This window comes from Callorhinus ursinus, unplaced genomic scaffold (assembly GCF_003265705.2).
Source record: "Callorhinus ursinus isolate GAN/ISIS: 27379988/994484 unplaced genomic scaffold, GSC_fseal_2.0 scaffold6, whole genome shotgun sequence".
Lineage (NCBI taxonomy): Eukaryota > Metazoa > Chordata > Mammalia > Carnivora > Otariidae > Callorhinus > Callorhinus ursinus.
The window spans coordinates 35,302,152-35,325,495 of record NW_027397068.1 but is presented as its reverse complement, the minus strand read 5'-3'; the positions used below and the strand labels follow the sequence as shown (position 1 = coordinate 35,325,495).

General features: G+C 39.7%; 1 protein-coding gene and 1 long non-coding RNA gene across 3 annotated transcripts; one reads left to right on the top strand and one right to left on the bottom strand.

Annotated features, from left to right (window-relative positions):
* Positions 1–85: 85 nt before the first annotated feature.
* On the bottom strand, positions 86–15,414 carry RSPH4A (radial spoke head component 4A). Its single transcript, XM_073893823.1, has 6 exons — positions 14,729–15,414; positions 12,729–12,963; positions 7,201–7,941; positions 5,931–6,081; positions 4,923–5,040; positions 86–2,615 (listed from the first exon to the last, which is right to left on the bottom strand). Exons 1-6 carry the CDS (start codon positions 15,412–15,414, stop codon positions 2,372–2,374), a joined length of 2,175 nt encoding a protein of 724 aa, XP_073749924.1. The 3' UTR covers positions 86–2,371.
* A 285-nt stretch (positions 15,415–15,699) lies between these two features.
* On the top strand, positions 15,700–19,669 carry LOC141372981 (uncharacterized). 2 transcript variants are annotated; one of them, XR_012378541.1, is made up of 3 exons: positions 15,700–15,838; positions 19,075–19,195; positions 19,285–19,669. It is a non-coding gene; the product is annotated as an uncharacterized lncRNA (long non-coding RNA). The 2 variants fall into 2 exon arrangements; XR_012378540.1 differs by having other exon boundaries at positions 15,754–15,852.
* Positions 19,670–23,344: the final 3,675 nt, after the last annotated feature.

Sequence of the window (23,344 nt, the reverse complement as noted above, 5' to 3'; positions counted from 1 at the left end):
TGTAATATTTATTGGGTCCTTGTGTTAAGTATTCTTAGTATTTTCCATGTATTAATTACTGTAATCTTCAATTCTGTGAGACAAATTCTGTTAGTCCTGTAAGGAAGCTGAAGCTCTGCAAAGTTTGTAATTTTCCCAAGAAAATTATTGTAATCCAGGGTGTGAACCCCGGCTGTCTCACTTCCAAGCTCTTACATTTGGGCATTCTGCTTTCTTTTGTTATAAAACACATATAATGAAATTCCCTCCTCATCACTTAGAAATTACCTTAATATTTAACAGGTATAGCTCTAAAAAGAGGGATTTGCTTTTGTTAAATATTTATACTCTTACACATACAACTGTGAATTAAAACTTTGGGTTTAACATGTCCTGCAGGAAAGAAACTTTCAGATTCATGTTGGCTGTGTCAAGTAAGGTTGCAGGTAGGAATCCTATGTCAGCCAATTTGAGCAGAAGGGAATTCATTGAAAGATTATCAGAAGCTCAGAGAATACACCAGTAACTAGGAAACTGTGCTGGAACAAAGACAATTCTAGAGGCTAGAATGTGATCTGATTCATAGCGGAACTATCAGGTTAGGAGCCGAGGTCGGATGTCTCTGCTCAAAATTCAGATTCTAGAAAGGCCACATCTGATTGGCGTGAGACTTGGCCATGGGACAGAGGCAGTTTCTCAAAAGGAAATCAGAGTAGATAAGGAATGGATATTACACAACAACAACAAAAAGCAACACGAAAAAGGAAGAACATACTTGAATACGGTTTTATAAATATTAGCTACTCCATCAAATAGTAAAAGCTGCACTCCAAGAATGAATAATATTGCCAATCAGAAAATTCTGGAAACCATCTTTCCTAATACTCTGTCCCTCAGACAGGTAACCAGGTTTCTACTTTATCTTGTTTCAAGCCACCATTACCTTTTCTCTAGATAATGCAGTAATCTCCTAACTGGTCTCCCTGTCTTGATCCTCTGTCAGTCAGTCTTCCACACGTAAACCAAATGTTTTGAAATACAGATGTGATTTGGTGACTTCCTAGGTGAGTCTTCATTGCTCCTGGATAAAGTCCAGACATTCCACACAACCTGGGCCCTGCTTACCTCTCCAGGTGCATCTCTCACCACCCTCAAAGTTCTACTCCTTCCAGCCTAAAATCCTTTGCCAAAAAAACAGTTGATCCTGCCTAGGACCCTTCTACCCATAGTTCTCCACCTCTTGGAAGTGCTCTCTGCAAGACTCATGTCTGGATTAAATGCACCTTCTAAGTGTTTGATAGCAGTGTTTTTCAAAGTGTAGATAGATCAGTCATCTGAGGACTGCCAGTCCTTGACAAGATAATTACAGAAATTAGAATTGCTGTGATACTTTATTTTACAAAAATAATGGCGTTTTGAGTTACAATTTTTATTTTTAAATTGGTACTTCACAGACTGAGAAACACTGTTCTATGGTACCCTGTGACATTTTTATCACGATACCTCTGCTAAGTTGCAATCTGTTCTAATTTTCTATTTCTCTTTGCATATTCCCCTCCTTGAATGGAAGCTCTAAGATTTCAGGAGCAATGTCTACTTTTTAAGTAGTCTCAGAGTGCCTGGCACAGAGAGGACTTAAAAATACTTTTTTAGTGAATGGAAATAATAATTAGTTTTATTAGAGAAACAGTAGTAGAAAAACTGTAGTGTGAAGTCTTTGGATATCCCGGCTAGCCATCTGTGTGCAGATCATTTTTCCCCAGTCAGATCAAACCAATTTCTATAGGATAAAGGAGGCAGGCTGAGAACATTTTTTAAGAAGTAACAAGTAAAAGTGTTAAAATTTTGAGTGTTCCCAGCCCTTGAGCAGGTGATAGAATTATAAATCCTGTCCTCAACAAAACAAAACAAAAAACAACCCACCCCCCATACAAACATACATACACAATATTTGCATATAGTATCACAGACTGGTTAAAAATACATGCTTTGATTCAGGGATTATCAATAATTTTGGTCCCAGCACCCACTGACAAATATTAAAGTCCCCAAGAAGATTTTGTGGATTACATCTTTCCATGTTTGCCATATTCGAAATTAAACCTAAGACTTTTTTTTTTTTTTAAAGAATGCACATTATTCTATTAGCTGTAGCCATTAGAACAACGATATGAGAACATGTCCTTTAGCCTCTGGAAAATCCATCGAGTGTCTTTCTAGAAGTACATATTAGCTATTGCACATATGGAATTCCAAACTTGACATTTTCAAGGAATGACATTTTGCACATGAATAGGTGCCAATTTTATGTAATTCTATACTACATATTATATATGTAAAATCGGGTCCACACAGTATATGTGTACCAGTCTCACACAAGACTGGGCTGATACTATTCTTCGTCATAATCTTCCTCATCTTCATCTTCCTCAGTTTCTTCCATTTCTTCAACTGGAAGAGCAGCTGCTTGCTCCTGTGCAGCTTTGAAAGCCCGCTCTTCTTCCACACTAGGATCATCCATTTCTGTAATTTCGGCTCCACTGGGGTACTCTTGGTAAACTGGTGGTAGAGCTGGGGGTGTATAGTTGTCTGGACTATATTTATGACCCCAGCCTATGTAGAAATTTTCAAACTTTCTATAAAGTTTGAAAAGAAAGTAGATGATCATTATATCCTTTTTCAGTAAGAGAAGTTGATCCTTCTCTTCTGTAAAAGCTGATCACTCTCAGTGTCATAGTCCCATAATTTTAAAACACTCCATTTGAAGTGCTAGGGATGAACTAGCCCTCGATGATTCTTCTACCACAGGACACTACTGTGATCCAAACTGCTTAAGCTGGTTAAGAGGCTGGCCAAACTCGGTCAAAATGTACCCTACACCTAGACCGCCATCTTTAATCATTTAACTGCTATTTTCAGGAAAAACGAAACAAGTTTAAAAGTTACTAATCCTCTTTACAGTTAGGAAGAATTAAAAACTTGCCAACCTGGCAAATTGTTGGTATGGCGGAGGATGCTTGTGATTGGTCACAAACCTGTGTGTGGTGTTTCAGGCCTACCCATATGCAGTTGTCAAGCTTTATCTGGCAGGCCTCATGGGAAAACTGCTGTTTCTGTGCCATACTTGATGCCCAGCCAGCGCACTGCAGTCTCTGAAGGAAAGTTCTAGTCAAAGACTCTGACCCATCCGGCCCGCCATGCTCTTTGCATAGTTGAGTTCCTAGCACAGCTGCCTTCACTCTAGGTCTTATCGGAGGCCTTCAGCAAAGGTCTTCAGGTGCCTCTGCCAAGGCCTCCTTATGGGGTTGTGGAAGGGGGGCACCTTAAAGACACTTCTCTCTACTCTGACTCAGTACTCGGTACTTTTTCACTTCTAGCCCTTACCCCCACCCTCCACCAGCTTCCTGGGCCCTTGAGGCCATAAAATTGCAGAAGCCTGATATCTGGGGACTCCTCAGTGAGATGACCTCTACATCTACACTGACGCACCGACCTTCCATCGGTGTGCCATTCCATGAAGGAAAACGGGACAGGAGCAGTCAGAGTTTTCTCTTGCTTGTATTGTCACAGTAAATGATCAAAAGCTTTTCATTTTTGGCTTGTGGCTTTAATGGCATCTCTCACATTTGGCAGCTCAGCTCTCTCTCCAGCTTAGCTGAGCTTCTGACACTGGGTTCTTAGACGAGAAATGGAAGCATAAGACAAGTGGAAGTGTATGTTCTGGGTGAGGCATAAAAGGACACTGAGTATCGGGGCGCCTGGGGGGCTCAGGCGTTGAGCGGCTGCCTTCGGCTCGGGTCATGGTCCCAGGGTCCCGGGATTGAGCCCCGCGTCGGGCTCCCTGCTCGGCGGGAAGCCTGCTTCTCCCTCTCCCCCTGCCACTCCCCCTGCCTGTGTTCCCTCTCTCGCTGTGTCTCTCTCTGTCAAATGGATAGATAAAATCTTAAAAAAAAAAAAAAAAAGGACACTGAGTATCCGCTTGATCCTAATTCTCTTGAAAGCAATAGCTAAAATAATACATATTTTAAATTATTTTTTCTCAAGATATCCGACAAAAATTATATGAGATTCAAACTAAACAGTGCATAGAACTACTCCATTAATCCTAGAAAATGAGTAAGTCTATGACTCAAATAATCAGAATAAAAACCATATTAGGACAGAGGTCTGAATTACTCTGGTGTTCTAAATCTGACGCTTTACTACGTAGTATAGATGTCACTTGACTGAATCTTATGGCACACACACTTGACATGCCAAGATGAGTTAAAACAAGAGTAACCCCCTTCTCCTCCTTCCTGAGCATTCCTGGCCCAGCCTTGGCTCCAGAAACAGACACCACTGAGAAAATCCCTCCAGTGAGAAAATAGCCTCACAGATTGTGGTGGTGTAGGTTCCCCGGGAGTGGTCAACTCAGCAACAGGAAGAAGCTCGTCGTAGGCAGTGACGTTGTACCCGCTATGGAATCTGGGGACTTCATCATCTGCCTCCAGCCTCTTTCTCTCTCTTTATCGCAGCCCCATTTCTTAAGCTGTGAAATGGGGGACCTCTCTCCCCAGAGTTGTGATAAGAACTCATAGGGAAGATGTAAGTACGAGTGCTGAACATGACATCTGGCTCATGGCCTGGACCTTCCTAGGTATCCCTCCTCCCAACCCCTTACTCTGGGTAGACTGCGCCATACTCTTTCTTCCCTCCCATCCTGGTCTGGGATCTCACCCCAGGTTTTTGTGAGCGGCTGCCCTGCACAACCACCCAGGGCAGCCTCGTCTGTCACTCTGGGGTTACTCTAACTGCCTCACCCAGGTTTGTACTTCACCTGGGGAAGCAGGTGAGGGAGGGGAAAAGGAAAAAAAAGAATAAAACTGGAACATAACGGCATTCTAGCGATAACTATAATTTCCAGCACTTAAATAATCATGATAATGGCTTTGTATACTTACTTGCCGTTGGAAACGGCATACGCTCCAGGCCAAAGGTTGGATCTCAGGACTGCAAGAGCATATTGAGGAATGAGATTTGAGGACAGCTGTGTCGTCCAAGGTGGTATATTCTGGATTTCTGTAAACCAAAGAGAAATTCAAAAGCTTAACTCCTAAATAGACAGGGATCTACTGTGTAACAGAGATCTTTTTACAAATATTAAAACACACATACTTGACATATGAAGAAAAATTATGCATCAGCAGCTTAACATAAAGTCAGAAGGATAATTTATGAACATTGTGGAACAACAAAATTTGATCATTTATATGCATGTATGTGTGCATGTACGTGTCCATCTGTGCAACAGAAAAGTTTTAAAAAGGGAGAGGAGAACAATGTGGTAGAGAGAATATTATTGAATAACCAAATAAAAGATCAAATTATTCTTATGAAAGAGAACAAGAGTTACAAGCAAAACTGCTCCGAAACTGAAGAGGAAGAAACAAGACTAGGGAGGACAAGAGTAGACTTAAAAAACCCACAATACCTCAGACGACTACGTCATGTGTTTGTGGCCACAGGTTATGGTCTGCAGAATGCAAGACAAGAACGGTACACAAGACAACTGTCAGCATTTCCCATAAGAGCTGCAACATTTACATTTCTTCCCTGCATCACTCCTTCACCTTCTGTCCGAGAAAGTTGGCGGTGAGGCCAGCTATATTCTCTAGTCCCCACTGTCCCAAAACACATGAAGGGGAAAAGGGATGAAATGTTGGCTCCTGTTCACTTTTTATAGGTTTCCAACTCCCATTTATTAACCATATAATATACATAGTATATTATATATACATGCATAAAAACACTATAGCATATATATGTAGACTGTATATAGTATATTATATGTACATACATAAAAATATACTACCGTATGTATGTATACTATATATACCGCATTATGTATACATAGTATCTACATACGAATATAATACACATGGTATATTATGTAGTTTGTGTAAAATTACCCAAATCTTCAGAGATTGGTGTCAAAAGAGGAGGCCCCACTTCCTGTTCCATATAGTCAGGCTCTTCTCCTTTTTCTTCTTCTTTTTCTTCGTCTTCCTCTTCTTCCTCCTCCTCACTTTTTTGTGTGGGGTTGAACCAATTGCAGCGACCCTGGGAATGGAGTATTGTAAGATTTAGTAATCTAATGAGGACTTTAAAATATTGGAATATTCATTTGGATTAAAGCAATTATCTGCAGGAGGTCCTACTGTATGGGAATTTGATCAATCACTTACTCATTCAACATCCCAAGTACTAGGTTTTTGATCTAGCTTGTTTCAATCAAAAAATGGTACAATTTATTTCATAAATTTGCCAACTTCTTAAAGTTACAGAGCATTTATATTTTGAAATCAGCAAAACCTTAGTGAAAAAAATAATGCACTTTACTAATTTGTAATAAATAATTTACGTGAAAGTGGTAGGGTACTATTATTAGTGGCAATAACAAATTTTTAAATGTGATATTAAGTTAGGTAAGGAGGTTTGGGGTTATTGCTCATTTAAGTAACTCTTATATCCAGAGATGTATAAGAGTCCCTCTTCCATAGATCAAAGTGTAGTGATTTTCTACCTGCAGATGAGGCAGTATAGCAGGGTGATTAGGAGGATGGACGCCAGATCCCTTCTGCCTATTCACATGTGACTCTGTTGCTTATTAGCTATATTCCCTTTTCCACATTTTCTAAATTCTCTGCCTCAATGTCCTCATCTGTAAAATCAGGATAATACTAGTCTTCCATACGGTTGCGAGGATTACATGAGATAATACATATCAAGTGCTAGTAAGAGCACCTGGCAGAGGAGGTGCCAATCCAGCACTACTTGTTTTCATTTTTGTTATAATATTTTATTTTTCTTGGTAAAAAAGCTCCATGTATTACAGAAATAGAATAAAAGAACTGTTCCCAAAATGGGAATGCATCTATCTATATTTAATGTATGAAATATAGTTTCACAACACACATTCATCTAAATTCTCACATAACTTGTCAAATTCTCCATAGAAATGTTTCTTTTATTTCTGTCTGGGAATAAAAATGTGCTCAAAGATCCCAGATCTACACTACTTGGCAGTTTCGTAATACTCTTGTGTTTTTATTTGATTTTTCAATGGTTTCTTTGGCTAGGATCTGAAGAACTTTGTTTTGTATATATCTGTGCATGGTAGAGAGAATTTAATAAAAATTTGCTGATTGGCTGAGCGACTGAGAATTGCAAAACCCCTACCTGAGAGAGGATGTGTTGGACATGATGAACCCAGTTGGATAGGGATTCCACGAGATCAGTCACTTGGATGCCTTCAAAATCGGGGTTTTCTTCAAAGCTATCTCGCCTGCCTTCTACCTCTTCCTCCTCCTCTACTTCCTGTTCACCAAACTGATAGAATCCCAGAGGGCTGACATGGGTCCCTGCTGAAATTCTGGCAATCTGCGCTCGTAAGTAATTGCTCTCATTTCCTGGGAACGGTGGGTAGGTTACAACGGGAGTCTCTAAACGCCCAGTGAAAAACTTCTTGATCTTTCTTGCAATAACAATTTGTGCAGGCGTAACCGATGGTAACTTCACCCATGGTCCTCCTGGTTCGTTGCAAACAAAATACACATATTTGTTGGCCCCTGTTCTACTTTCTTCTTTTGGTATAGGCTGTGGGGTCTTGTAAAATGTCCTTGGTAATTCCTCTTCGTCATTTTCATCAGCTTCGCTGTCTCCATCGTCCCTCTCTTCCATTACATCTTCGTCTTCTACGTCGTCTTCATCTTCTCCCTCACGGACTTCTACTTCCGCTACAATGTAATTCATTTCCAGACCCAAGATCTTGCCCCAGAAGCGGCATCTTTGGATTGGGTGGGTGTCAGTAAGCTGCTTGAGGGCAAGAAATATGCGATAAGTCTCATCGGTGCCCAAACCAACTCCAGCTTGTTCAAAATAAAAAGCTGACTCCATTACATTTGGGAGAGAGTTTTCTGCCTGGGGATACAAAAACACTGTGGTTAATGTTAGGAAACTGCTTGCTTCCCTTTTCCTTTCTCAACATCTTGGTATTAGCTCTACCTGCTCTCTCCACCATGTCTTTGACATTTCTTGCGAGGTTTAGATCGAACTCTGACAATTCCTCTATTCCAATTTTTCTCTCATTACTTATAAATGTAACTTCTACCATTGTGTCTTATACTTAGCAATATAATAGTTGCCTTGTTGTATGTGTGTATCTTAAGGATAATTTAATAGGTACTATGAATAATAAAAATTCAACATCTTTTTATAAAAGATATTTAAGTGGTCCCTTTACTATCCTGAAATAATAAAATATAATCTATCTTCCTACATATATTTAGAAAAAGTTTATATATGTTTGTATATATTACCATATTTTTTCTTAGTAATAAGTATTTATTATCTACAAATGATAATATTTAGGATAAATAAAAATCAATATGGCCCTCTATATAAGATAATATATAGGATAAATAAAAGGAAGATATAATAAAACAAGTACTCAGACATGACTTCCCCTGAAAACATAATTTAGTCAGGTGTTTGCCCCTACTTATAGTAAATACTTTTGGATTTAACATAGGAAGAAAATAAAAAATGATTTCATAAAAAAATAGAAGTGAAAAAGTAGTCTCAAGTGGACCCTAAGAAAACATCTGTGAGAAAGTATTTAAGTAAGATAGGGATCACTTGCAAATTTTAGATAAATTTAGACAAATTTTAGACATTGAAGATGGAGAATTGAGAGCACTTTGCTGCTCTTACAAGTTACCTGCTCTTGTTTATATTATAATTTTGGTGTCAAAATAAGCATGATGACTTTTTACAATCCTCATCTCTTTCATTTTGGCATGTGTTGCACCCCTCACTTTCTTTTCCTTTTTCTTTTTTATTTGAGTGTAGTTGACACACGATGTTACATTTGTTTCAGGTGTAGCCATAGTGAAGTTTATACCTACGCTGTGCTCACCACAAGTGTAGCTGCCATCCGTCACCATATGATACTATTACAATATCATTAACTGTATTCCCTATACTGTATCTTTTATTTCTGTGACATTCATTTCAAAACTGGAAGCCTGTGTCTCCCACTCCCCTTCACCCATTTTGCCCATCCCCCTATCCCCCTCCCCTCTGGCAACTATCACTTTCTTCTCTGAATTTATGGGACTAATTCTGCTTTTTGTTTGTTTGTTTATAAATTTGTTGTGGTTTTTTGGATTCCACATATGAGTAAAATCATATGGTATTTGTCTTTCTCTGTTTGACTTATTTCACTTAGCATTATACATTCTAGGTCTATCCATGCTGTCACAGTAGCACAGTGTCATCCTTTTTTATGGCTGTGAAATATTCCCTTGTCCTTATCCATTTGTCTTTCAATGGACATTTAGCTTGCTTCCATATCTTGACCATTTTAAATAATGTTGCAATTAACATAGGCATGCATATATCTTTTCAAATTAGTGTTTTTGTTTTCTTTTGGTAAATACCCAGTAGTAGAATTATTGGATCATACGGCATCTCTATTTTTAATTTTTTGAGGAAACTCCCTACTGTTTTCCACAGTGGATCTCACTCTCCATCCTACTCTGCCCTTGGTAACTATTTCTTCTTAGTCTCTAATTGGCTCCTTTTCCTTAATTGAGCCCCAAATATTCGTGTCCTCAAATTTCAGGCATCATTCAGTACTTTATGCTTAGAAGAGTGCTTCCACACACTACAAGTGTTACCTGGTTGTTTAAAATCCAGCTCTCTTACTTTGACTTTTCTCCCATGTTCTACACCTACGTTTCTAGTCACCTATGAGAAATTTCAGCTGAATAGTCTACATGTACTTCAAATTAAGATTGCATTCATATTTCTTTCAAAACCTTCTCTTTTTTTGAATCACAGATCTGTACTTCTGAAACAGATAATGCAACATATGTTAAGAAAAAAGAAAAAGAAGAAGATAGCAGGAGGGGAAGAATGAAGGGGGGTAAATCGGAGGGGGAGACGAACCATGAGAGACGATGGACTCTGAAAAACAAACTGAAGGTTCTAGAGGGGAGGGGGGTGGGGGGATGGGTTAGCCTGGTGATGGGTATTAAAGAGGGCACGTTCTGCGTGGAGCACTGGGTGTTATGCACAAACAATGAATCATGGAACACTACATCAAGAACTAATGATGTAATGTATGGTGATTAACATAACAATAAAAAAGTTTAAAGTCACAGAAAAAAAAAACCTCCTCTTTATACCAATCTTTGCCAATAACATCACCATTCACTCAGTTTCCCAAATTAATTTCATCATCCTGTTTCTTCTGACTCTCTGGACTTTCATATTTAACTAGTTAGAGTCCTATTGATTCTACCATCTAAAGAGTTGTTCGCATTATTCCTTCCTCATCAGCTCATTTTTACCATACTAGTCTCCATCCTGACTCCTTGTCCTGTCACAGAAGGCTTCGAATGCTCTCCTTGCCCCTGTTCTAATCTTTCTTCTTTCATTCTCCTCCACGTTATTACCAGAGTTACCTTTCTAAACCAAAAGTCAGACCATTGCTATTTTCCATGAAAAGCTTCTATTGACTTCCCATCATATAGAAGAAAGAAATTTCTTATCAATGCACAAGAGCAGGCTGGCTTAAAAACCTTGTTTGCTTTGTTTCTATCATTCCCTCAAATCCATGTTCACTTTCCCAAACATTGCATAATGTCTCCTGACTTTGTATTGTTCTTTTTGCTCAGAATTTATTCCTTATCGTCTTTATCTCGTGAACTTCTACTTGTCCTTCATGACCCAAATGAAATATCACCTCCAGTACAAAGTCTTGCCCAATTCCCAATAGTGGAGTTATTTATTGCTCCATTCAGTTTCATAGCTTGTCAAAACAATATAACAATTGCTACTCTCCATTAAATTCCCAGTATGTGCCAAACCCTTCATATATAGTACTCACCCTCTCGAGTTGTTGCCATGTGATTATCCCCGAGGCTTGAAAAGGTTAAATCACTTACTCACACTCACACAGCAAGTAAGTGATTGAGCTAGGATTCTAGTCCCAAGCTCCTGTTTTTCCCGCCAAACGATGCTATCTCTATTATTGTGCTAATCAAACAGTTTTATAGGCTTTTTTGCTTCTTTCACTAGACTGTGAGCAACTTAAAGTCAGAAAAGTCTTTTTTATGTGTATTTCATTTCATGTGTATATTTTGTTCATGTGTAGCTGGCATGCGGTACGTAGTCACAGTGTGAATCAATGGGTGAATGAATAAATGAAAGCTGAAAACTAGGAACAGGAATTCTCATGTGGTCAAAGACAGGAATAGAAACACGAACACTCTAAGTCTTAAGTCTGAGACAGAGTTGGTCACAAAGCTCATATTTCAACACTTCCAAGACCTATGTGTCTTCCTGTTCCTGCATCTTTCTACTGTCTGAGGTAGAACTTTTAATCTTCATCTGATGGCTCAGCTCTTCCTGGCTCTAAATCGTACTCCTCATTAGGAAGAACTTATGAAATCTGGTTAGGAGGTTCAAGTTCCAGGACCAAAACACCTTATTTGTGTTCTCACTCCTAGTTTTAGGATGCAGATCCCTACCATGTCAGACTGTGCCTAGAGAGAGCCCAAAGCCCCATTCCTATATTGGAGTCTGACTTCTCTTTGATAAACTCCTCCCTGAGAGTGTCTGCCTATCTGCCTGATCCCCACACACTGATTGCCCCCAGACTCGTCCTCACTGTGTGTGGCTATTTAACCACATGTTTAGAGTAAGATATTTTCAGAAAAGGTTCAGCCAATGTCAACTCCTTGACAACTGTCACCTGTGCCTTCTGAGTACTCTGTACCCCACTGTGTCAGGTTGGTCTCCCCACAAGGCTTGCAGAGCCCTAGAAGATGAAGCTGCTCTCTAGATCCCTACTCTCCTATGTTTTTCTTGACTGAACTCTCCACCTTTTTCCGAAAATATCTTAGACCAAACATCAAATTTGCAAGTATACAGACAGATTTTTAAGTAGTCTAGTGGTAACACAACATGGAAGCTCAGTAGATGTATAGTATAAATCACTCAGTAGTATAAATTACAAGCATGTGGGTATTCAGGAAACAGAATACTTGATGCTATTTTAAAAATATTTGGAGCAAAAATTTCTGTGGTACAACTTATTTTATTCTTTAATGATAGTTTTTTGTCTCTGACACCAGTTTTCTCTGTAAATATTTTCAACACTTTGTCTATAGTGATTAAAATAAATATTTTATCCCTCTCTTCTTATATTATGTCCCATTGATGTAAAATGCATAATATCAAGACATAATATGAGGAAGTTGCCTTAGAAAATAATGCAAATGACATTAAAGATACTTCTAATTATTCTAGTAAATTAAAGGGGCAAATAGGCAACTTAAACAAGCAGCCCAACTTTTAACTATCTGACAATTCATTGATTCAATAAATATTTAATAAGAAACAGCTTTAGACCCACATCTATATCAGGTACTTTGGAGAATACAAAAGGTGAATCATTTTCTCTGATATCAAGGAGCTCAACCCCACAAACATATAACAAACAACCAAGCCTATGAAATATTAAAACACAATGTAAAAAAATAAGAAACCTTAAACATGGATATGAATGGTGTGAAATTGAGGTTGCAAGTACTATTTAGGAAACTATAAAAGATAGTCTATAAGAATTTCAAGCCACACCCACTCATCTCAAATAAAACCTTAAGATTGAACTATTCAAATTTATAGCCTTGACTTACTATTTCATCTTCCAGTTCTTGGTCAGCTCCTTCCAAATTTCCATTGAGAAAAAGGGCCTTTTGCTTCTCTGCTATTTCATATATTGGAAGCATCTCATTCTCATTTTGGAGTGTATCTAATTTTTTCCTAAAATGTTCCATCTTCACATCTTGGCTGATACTTTCAATGATGTCCACAGCATTTTCAGGACGCTCATCTAAGACCTTGGTCAGCATATCAGAAAGATGATCATATCTACCCAAAAAGAGAAAATTCCAGATAATATCCATGTCAAACAACTTTCGAACAAGCATTCCATGCTTCAACCTGAAAATGCCTTTGTGTCAAATTATAAAATATGTTTATTAGATTTTAATTCATATTTATAGCTTTTTTAATTTGGAAGATTTAATAATTTGTTTTAATAGAATGGCAAAAAAAGAGGATGCAGTTCTTTTTGTAGGCTTTTTATTCAAAAGAGTAAAACCAATATCAGACCTTGTATTTTAGTAAAAGACTGTTTTAATTACAACAAAAAAATATTTTTCATGACTATCAAATAAGATCTGCATATAAGAGAGTTAAAGTCATCTGTTATTGAGCAGTTTTTAAATGCAGGCTCTAAAGTACTTAGAAGATAATAGTGAATATTATAGAAGATATTAATTTATGACCTCAGAGACTTAGCATTTGGCAATAAAATAAAATTTAGATATTTAAGTAATGTCAGTTCCAAAATAATTCAGTAAAGGAAATTTTTCCATTTTGATGTTTTGTGTTCAGTTTTAAATTGTTAGTGAACTCTCAAGTATTTATAATGAGTTTTTCTGGAATTTTAACACAGTTTGTAAATTCATGCTTGTTATTTAACCCAGAGAATTATGACAATAAGTTTATATGACAAATTCAAGTAGAATCCACTACTGAGTATAAATCACATCCTTGAAACTTAGTAAATTGTAGTTTAAAACAGGGCTTTAGAAATAATCTTTTGAATTGTCAATCTCAGGGTTTCTGGAAGATTTCTCACATTAAATGTTAATTTAAAAAATTCTTCAGAACTTAAATTACTGTGACCAATTCTCCTAGTTTGCCCCAGACTGAGGGGTTTTTCAGGATGCAGAACATCCAGCGCTCAAATCAGGACAGTTCTGGGTGGCTGAGATAGTGGGTAGTAACCGCCGCCCCCCCCACCCGCACTGGCCTGAGGGTGGGGGTGGCTCAAAATCAAGCCAGACAAGCACCAGGATGCTCAGATGAGATGCCATGCACTCCCTATCACTGGTAGACAGTTGCTTTTTATAAGCATCTTGGAGAGATGCTTGGACTTCACTATCTTCATGATCTCTTTTAAACCCAAGATTCCATAATTCCTAGGTTTTATTTCTGTGTGCCAAGGGTCTTTAAAGAAGTTAAAAGAATCCCTATCAAAGACCTATTTTGAGTTCTGTGATGCAAAGAGTTATTAAAGCCACTAACTCTCTCCTACTAATGCAGACTTTTCAAATATATATTTTTTAAGTTTTATTTATTTATTTGACAGACAGCGAGAGAGGAAACACAAGCAGGGGGAGTGGGAGAGGGAGAAGCAGGCTTCCCGCTGAGCAGGGAGCCCAATGCGGGGCTCGATCCCAGGACCCTGGGACCATGACCTGAGCCCAAGGCAGACACTTAACGACTGAGTCACCCAGGCGCCCCTCGAATATATTTCCATTCATCCACAGAAACACACTCTCACACAAAGATACTCACACCCCCTTTTCTTTGCCAAATCCCCCTCCCTCCTTTTTCCCTTTAAGACTTATAAATTTAAGGGGCACCTGGGTGGCTCAGTTGGTTGAGCGACTGCCTTCGGCTCAGGTCATGATCTCAGGGTCATGGGATCGAGCCCCGCATCGGGCTCCCTGCTCGGCGGGAAGCCTGCTTCTCCCTCTCCCACTCCCCCTGCTTGTGCTCCCTCTCTCGCTGTCTCTCTCTCCGTCAAATAAATAAAATCTTAAAAAAAAAAAAAAAGACTTACAAATTTAAGCCAGACTTGCTACTGGTCTTCAGTAGGTAAGCCTTAGCACTCTGAATGGCAATCTCAAGCAGGCTGGGGGCCACTTCAGAGACCCCAGGCTCAGCGTGATCCAGATCATAGTTACTGTTTGAGTCCTCCTCCTGAAAAACGTTAAATGTCAGCTCTTTTTGTTTAGAGTTGTTATCGCTCCCATCTTCTGGTCCATACAGGAGACGTTTGGTTTGCTGAGACTGTTGAAAGGTGTTTCCCTCTGATTGGCATGTTTGAGGAGCAGTAGATTCTCCTTTATCAGAGATAGTGGGTAGTTCCAAATGCTGGGAGCGAGGTGTCCCAGCTTTGGGATTCACATTCACAGCGGTTTTGTCTGACTGCCACGGGATCGCAAGCTCCTGTCCGGCCAGAGCCAGGGTTGAAGGAGTGAAAGAGGCCTCCTGAGGAGGGGAAGGTGGAGATGATGCACCTGGTCCCCGGAGGTCATCCAGAGGAGTGCTGGATCTAGACAGTGGGCTCTGAGGAAGGCTGCTTCTGGGTTGGGGTCCAGTTTCCGGCCACTGCTCCGACTCCAGGGGCTCAGATAACGCAGACTCGGGATCTTGGGAAGAAGCTGCTATTTCTTCCCATGGCCGCCCTGCTTCCCCCAGTTCTTGGTTTTCTTTTTCTTGCTTCGGGGATGTCAAGTCTTCCATGGAAGGAGTCAAGAAAAAACAAAGTTCTGGATGAAGGGGGGGAGTGCAGATATGGAAAGAGGCAACGCAAAACAGTCGGTTTGCTGAGGTCGGCTAAGCGATTTCTGGGTCCAGGCGGCTCCGCAAGTTGCAGCGTCCTATCTCCATAGCAACCTCAGGCAAGGGTTCCTGGAAGAGAAACCATGCACTCCTGTGGCCAGGATTCTAGGGAGGAGACCAAGTAAAATGAAAATCCTAGGTTTGTGATTTGGTGAGGTCTCTGCTCCTCTTCCTACTGCAGCCAATCGGACCTCCAGTTGACCAGTCGTGGTTGGAAACCTGAGAACTGGCCCCGCGCCGCGAGAATAAAAACAAAGGAGGAGGAGCCGGGAGAGTCGCTATCCAGCGCCGGAGAACATTCAGGGTCTGATAGTTTTGATTCAAGGTGCGCGGAAAGGGGTGAGTCATGCATTGGTAGAGAGATAATGCAATTACAGAGCGAGTGAGTGAGTGAGTGTGCATGTGCGTGTGTGTGTGTGTGTGTGTGTGGTGCGACAGAGACACAGACAGACCTTGGGAATTCAGGTCTGTAGGTGTGAATGAGATGTCAGTGTGCAGACCAGGAGAGTTCAAGACTCACACTTAGAAGGCAGAGATGTCTCGTCTGCGCCGTCCAAACTCGAGAAACTTTTAGAGGATGAACAAGGAAGTCCTGATTTTTATTCTCCCCCTGCTCATGGAATCTGCCAGATGAGTAGGCAGCATATTACCTTGAAGGTGAAGGCAATGTAGAAGGTTATCCTATATAAATAACACAACTCATGGGTTACCTGTTTTCTAATGACTGAAATTCAAATTAACCCTATAACTATATTGGTATAATATAATCATTTTTTGATCATATGAATGTGAATTCATAATTTTGCAATATTTAAGGTTGTGACTATCACCAATTCATATTCAGTCTCCAACGTGAAGAAGTTATAAAGGATGGGACTATATCTGGTCTGGACTATAAACAGTATATTCATTAGACTTTAATGTTCATTTGTCCTGTATTTCTCTTTTTTAATAAATGAATACTTGGTTTTTGACACTTTACATTGATATAACTTCCAATTAGCAAGATGTTGGTTATTAATTTTAACTTCATGGAAGAACGTAATCCTTAGCTCTCGCCCACTCCCAATTTGTTGGGAGAATTACAGAACCCTTCTATAAAACTGTGGACCTTTTATCCTTCACAGAATACATGTGTCTGTGTACACAAAATGTCGCATATAATTTCTGCTGGTTCAGGCACTCCTTGAAGTCAGACTCCCCAGATTAGAACCCTTGGAATAGACTCAAAAATGACAGAAAAACTAGAGTGATATATTAGTGGAGAAGAGCAACTGAAAGGAACACCTAAGAAAATGTCCATTATTTTTCCTGCTTTATTTCCAGCCCAAACGTCTATCTAGACTCTGACTCTAGTAATCCTAAAGTTGCTTCTCGTTCTTAGAATAACTATCAAATCTCCTGGCCTACTTACCTCTCCATTGTCATCTGGAGCCACTCTCCCTTGTGTGACTACCCTGATTCTTCTTTCATTCACTCGAATGTTCTGTATTCCTTCTGACCTCAGAGCAATTGCAGATGCTATTTCCTTTGCTTGAAAAGTTTTCCCTGTTCCTCCACTTAGTTCTTTCCCTTCAGAAAACCTTCCTTGATCCCATGGACAATTTCAGTTTCCCTTATTATGTGCTATCATAGTACCCTGTACTTTTCATTCTTAGCATTGATCACAATCTGCCATGGTAATGAACTACTAGTAAGTTTCACCTCCAGAGGCTTTCCTGGGTTGGTGAAGACCAGAGAAAAAGCCGCTCCTGCTCTGGGCAGGGGGATAGGGGAAAGTAACCATTCTCAAAAATGCCCAGAGCTCTCTGTTCTCTTTAACAGCGATTGCCCTCCAGGAAAGCTATTTTACTAGAGCCTAACTAATTTTTGCAAGGGTTTTTTGGGCTTTTTACTGAAGCCTAACTGACCTGAGGAGAGATATCCAAATCTAGCCCACTCTAGCCTTTCTATATCACCGGAGGTTGGAGAGGGGGAAGGAAGCTGAGAAACATTTGTGAAGGCCACACCCTGGCAACATGGATGGATTTACAAAGGACTGAGACCTATTAAAGGATTATGGAAGGCTTCTCCTTTCTCCACACCTTGCCACCAAGGCAGTGGGCCTTCTGTATAATAACAGTGGGGTTACACCAGAAGAACTGCAAACCTGAGATCCATTTAATAAGGAGTCTCTGGAGAAACCCAAAGGCAAGAGAGGACACAGAAACAAGGACACTAGAGAAGATTTTATCCTCTGAAACCACAGCTGCAGCAAACAGTAAACACAGCCTAACTCTTAGCTAGATAAATATAATACCTCACACTAAGGGTCTATGTATGTCAGTTCTTTTTACCTGATACATCCGTCCAGCTTTCCACAAAAAATTACAATGCATGCTAAAAGACAATAAATAGTCTGAAGGGAAAAACTAGCATCGGAACCAGATTCAGATATGGCAGAGATTTTGGAAATATCAAGCCTGAATTTAAAATAACTATGATAAATAGGCCAAAGGCTTTAATGGAAAAAGTGGACAACATGGAAAAATACCTGAGTACTCTAAGCAGAGAGATGGAAACTGTTAAAATCAAAAGGAAGTACTGGAAACCAGAATCACTATAAAAGAAATGAAGAATGTATCTAATGGTCTCATCAGTTTAGTGGACATGGCTGAGGAAAGAATCAGTGAGTTTGAAGAGAGGTTCATAGAAACTTTTCAAACTGAAAAGCAAGAGAAAAAAGAATTAAAAACTAAAAATAAAAAGGAACCGAATATCCAAGAGCTGTAAGATAATTACAATAGGTGTAAAATACACTTAAGGGAAATAGCAGAAGGTAAAAAAGAAAGGAACAGAAAAAATATTTGTAATAATAATGGCGAAGAATTTTCCAAAATTACTAACAGACACCAAACCACAGATCCAGGAAACTAAGAACATGCAGGATAAATACTAAAAAATCTGTATCTGGGCATATAATATTCAAATTTCAGAAAAGCAAGACAAAATCTTGAAAGAAGCCAGAGGAAAAAAAAACACTTTACCTGTCTCTACAGAAACAAGGTTAAAAATTACATCAAACTTCCCTTTAGAAACCATTCAAGCAAGAGAGTGAAGTGAAATATGCAAAGTGTTGAAAGAAAGAATACCCCACTAATCTGGAATTCCGTATCCAATGAAATTATCCCTCACAAGTGAAGGAGATATAAAGACTTTCTGAGATGAAGATTTGCTCCTTGCAGACCTGCCTTGCAAGAGATGTTAAAAGAAGTTCCTCAGAAAGAAAATGATAGAGATCAGAAAGTCAAATGTACACATGGAAAGGAAAAGTGTTGGAGAAGGAATAAATGAAGGTAAAAATCAAATCTTTAATCTTATTACTTTTAATTGACCTAACAGGTAAGAGTTTGATCAAAATACTTATACAGTAATTATTGGATAAATATAGCTTATGCATAAGTGAAATGATGGCAGACGGATTTGTGTTCAGTTACAAAGAAAGGAAGAAGTTCTCTGTGGGTGTTAACAAGGTAAGCTACTTTGGGTTATGCATTGATTGACCACTGGTTTTATCTTCAGAAATTCCGCAACTATGAGCCTTATGATCAGATGTCTGTTCTGCTGACTTGTCAAACAATGCTTAAAAGCAGTTGCCGTTTTGCCCACTCCACGGGTTTTGGCCCAGTTCAAACAAAAGCAGGTGAGGTGGTTTCTCTACAATGGGCATCCCAACCCCCTTTTAAAATGGATTGTCATGTCAGTTTTTCACCTTTCCCCTTTTTGATCTAGATCTTTCTCTGAAAGCTTTGTAGATCTCAACCATTGGAAGGTATTGCTGATCGACCATCAAGCATCAGTGATCCCGTGTCACCATGAAGGCTCATTCTCAGTGTGTCGTGTCCACGTAGGAGGGAAAGTGATTGTCTTAGGAGGCTTAGGCCACATTTGAGCAACGTTAGTGCCAGAGCAGAGAAAGGCTGTACCGTCAGATCCTAAGGCCAAATATCTTCTGCAGTTTCTGGACCTTCCTCATGGAATGTCTCATACACTTTAGAAATCGTTCCAAAATGCTAAGTGACCATTACCTGGGTGGCATCCTTATAACATTGAGCTATATAAAGGACACACAAAGTTTTACAATGATAAAAATTCCAATAATAATAATAAACAAAATGCTGAGTCCAAATTGGAGGATTGATCTAAACCAGGATGCAATTCCTGAGGGCAGTCGGCTAAAAAGAAATCAGCGGACACTGATTTAACCACTTGGATTGTGCCTGGGTTTTATCTAGTTCTATTTCTACTTCACCAGAGCTGTTTGCCCAAGTACAACCAGAGGTATTTATCCCAGAGCAAACCCCACATTGTTCAGCTCGGAGGGAACCAAGAACAATTCCATTAACGAATACAACTCGTGCAAGGGAGTCCAAAGATTTTTCTTGGATGGCTATTGCTTTAGCAACAGATTTAGCGATTTCAGAGAGATTTCTGCTCACATATTCATTTATGGGCAGTATCTACCCAAGGAAAAGTAATCTGCCAAACCTGGCAGCTTCGCTGGGTTGACACCAGCAGTCACTGATGACCCTTGACTACGTGTGAAGCCAGTGTCTCACTTTAGTCTCTGAAGTAAATTTAAAGGGATGCCCAATGCTAAGTTTCTGATTGATTATACAAATGAAATAGGTGTAACCAATAATCCAATTGCACAACAACCTTTACTTTGGCAGGGACTTAAATAGTGTGTTCCCCGTAAGTCCTTTTGCCAAATACAAGTAAAAATATACCCTGAGGAAGCACACATTATGGAGTCATTATGCACTGTAGTTCAATCAATAAGGTGGACCTGTTTTAGGAAGGAAATTAACTTAAGAAAGGAAATAAGGAGTGGCAGTATTTAAAAAAATATCAATAATCTGAGCATGTCTGAAACGTTGAGTTATCAAAAAGCTAAGGAGTTCACCGGTTTTGTAAAGCAGATCTAATGTGAAATGGATTAAGAGCAGAGTCAAAATAATGTTCATGAGTATATAGGCCTGGTCCAGAGTCTTGAGTTAGCTGTCCACATTAGATGCCATCTTCATTTTCCTCGTCAATTTGGTTCAGAGGTCTCCAGTGTTTGTACAGAGCCAGATGTCAGGTGGAGCCTTCTTTAGCTGTGAGATGTGTATCCAAGCCTCGAGTCCCTGAAGTTTGCCTGCCATTTGGGCAGTGAGTGAGGAGGACCTGATATAGTCTCTTCCAAGGAGATTCTAAGGCAGTTATTGTTTTTATTGATTTCAAATCACAAGGGTGGGAGAAAATTAGAAATGTTAGTTTGGAGAGTCAAAGCCAGATAGTTGAAGAAACTAAAAGAATTTAGGATCCAGTCCAGCTTAGAGGTGTATAATAAAACCTGAAAGACAATTAATAGGGCTAGAATCTAATATAGACGAAGGTACAAACCTAACAACTGTCTACAATTACACCAATTTTTTAATTTTTATTTGTTTTTTTATTTTTTTAAGGGAATTCTTTTTTTTTTTTTGAAGGTTTTATTTATTTATTTGACAGAGAGAGACACAGCGAGAGCAGGAACACAAGCAGGGGGAGTGGGAGAGGGAGAAGCAGGCTTCCCACTGAGCGGGGAGCCCGATGCGGGGCTCGATCCCAGGACCCCTGGATTGTGACCTGAGCAGAAGACAGATGCTTAATGACTGAGCCACCCAGGCGCCCCACCCCAATTTTTTTAAATCAAAGATCATGACAAAACTGATCTGTTTAAGCTTGGCTTGTTTGTTTATATAAAAGCAGCAAAGATAGTGATTGGCTATATAGATTTTTTAAAAGATTGCTTTGTTGGAACTTTGTAAGCAAGGTACTAGGCCAATTTTTGCAAATAGTTCTTTAAAGTTGTCTGGTCATACCTGAGTCTATGCACCTACCTCGCAAACACTAACGTTTTAGTTAAAGCCTTGGCAAGGTAGCCAGTTTTTTAAAAATTGTGTCCTGTGATAAGGGGAACAACTTCTCATTGAATTTATGTAAACAGCTAACACTATTGTTTGAATTCTAGAGGGGTCAGGTAGAGAGGAAAAGATAAATATTTCATCTTTGTTTACAAAGGTTGATCTTACCCAATTGTTGAAAGCTTAAGAGAAAAGATTTCCCCCGGGGCGCCTGGGTGGCTCAGATGGTTAAGTGTCTGCCTTCGACTCAGGTCCTGATCCCGGGTCCTGGGATCGAGTCCCTCTCCGGAGCTCTGCCTCTCCCCTTACTCATGCTCCCTCTCTCTGTATCTCTGTATCTCAAATGAATAAATAAAGTCTTAAAAAAAAAAAAAAGAAAAGAAAAGATTTCCCTAAATCTGGAAAAACAAAAGACTAAGACCAGTAACACTTTAGGAAAAAGTTATGAAAATTATAATCCATATTCATCAGCTCGTTAATTATGTCAGTCCTATGTAATTAATACTTGTTGCGCTTGAGTACAGTTTTTTCATTTGTTTTGTTGACCTTGCCTGATTATCAACAGTGATAATTTTAAGAAATTTGTAAGGTTTTCATTAAGTCTTATGTAATTTGCCCAATGAAGTGGGTCCCTGGATATTGTGGAAGGTATACCCTAAATGGGAAACACATCAACATTTTGATAACCCATTGTGAGTGGCAGCTGAATGAAGTCCAGCTGCAGCCGTTCAAGAAGTCCAGAGAGAGGAGGTCCGAGGCCTCTGAGGACCAAGTTAGTTTTTCTTAAATGCGCTAAGGTGAGTGAAGAAATGCAAAAACCAAAAATGGTTTTGCCAGGGAGCTGGGAAGGACCAAGTGGCCATCCTAGTTTTCCCATAGCCCTGACTGTTCATTTAATTTATAGCCATTGTTTACCCATCTTAATTTCTGTGATTCAGGAGCAGACTGTTGTCATGTTACAAGGACATCTGGATGGCAAGAGTGTGGTGATGAGGGGCCATTTTTTTGTAGAAGCAGAATATACTTTACCCACATGTGCCACAATCTTTATAGATTTTATTGTCCATTGTTAACGATCTAAAGAGAATTCACTGCAATGGAATTGATGAGAAAGTTTGGTTATTTTTGAGACACACTACATTTTAGGATAATAACTGGAATTACAAGTGATAAGTAGATCTGGGGAATCTTGTTAAAAATATTCAAAAGGCTTTAAAATACTTGGTCCAATAGGATCCTAAGTCATTGTGAAACAATACTCAGTTATCCACTTAACCATGGTGACAATTAAAGACTTTGCATGCAAATACAGAAAGTTAATATAGATATAGGAACCTTAACTCTTTCAGTAGAAAAGCCTGAGGGACTTCTCAGGACTTTCCATTAGTGGATGGACTTTACTACTTTGGGAACTGACGACCCCCAGCCAAGATTGCTCCTCAGTGGAGATCTGAAGCCCCACGGGGAATCTGCTGGACCGCCCTTGCCCAAAAGGGTGAGAAATTTGCCCTCTTGCCCTTTGGAAGAGGGGAAATCCTTCTCTCCTTCTTTCTCTTTTGGCCCTTCGGCCGCCCACCCTAGTACTCCTCAGGCAACTGAAGATCTCTGGCCAGGGCAGCTCCCCAGTGTGTTTGGAAGGTCTGAAGGCCAACGGGTCAGACTATCCATGCCCATGAGGACGAAGGACACCTTTCCTCTAACCTTTTCCACTCTGTCTCCTCTGAGGTCTCTGTTCCCAGTGCGTGGCACAGTTGGCAACAGCCCCCCATCCTGGGTAAATCCACACTTTACAGACTCAGTTGGGACCCTTTCCTGATGCTGGCTAACTCTCGGCTACCTTGCCTCTTGGTGGAATGCCCCTTTGAGAATTGGCAGCCGGTCTTTCCCACTATGGGAGAAAC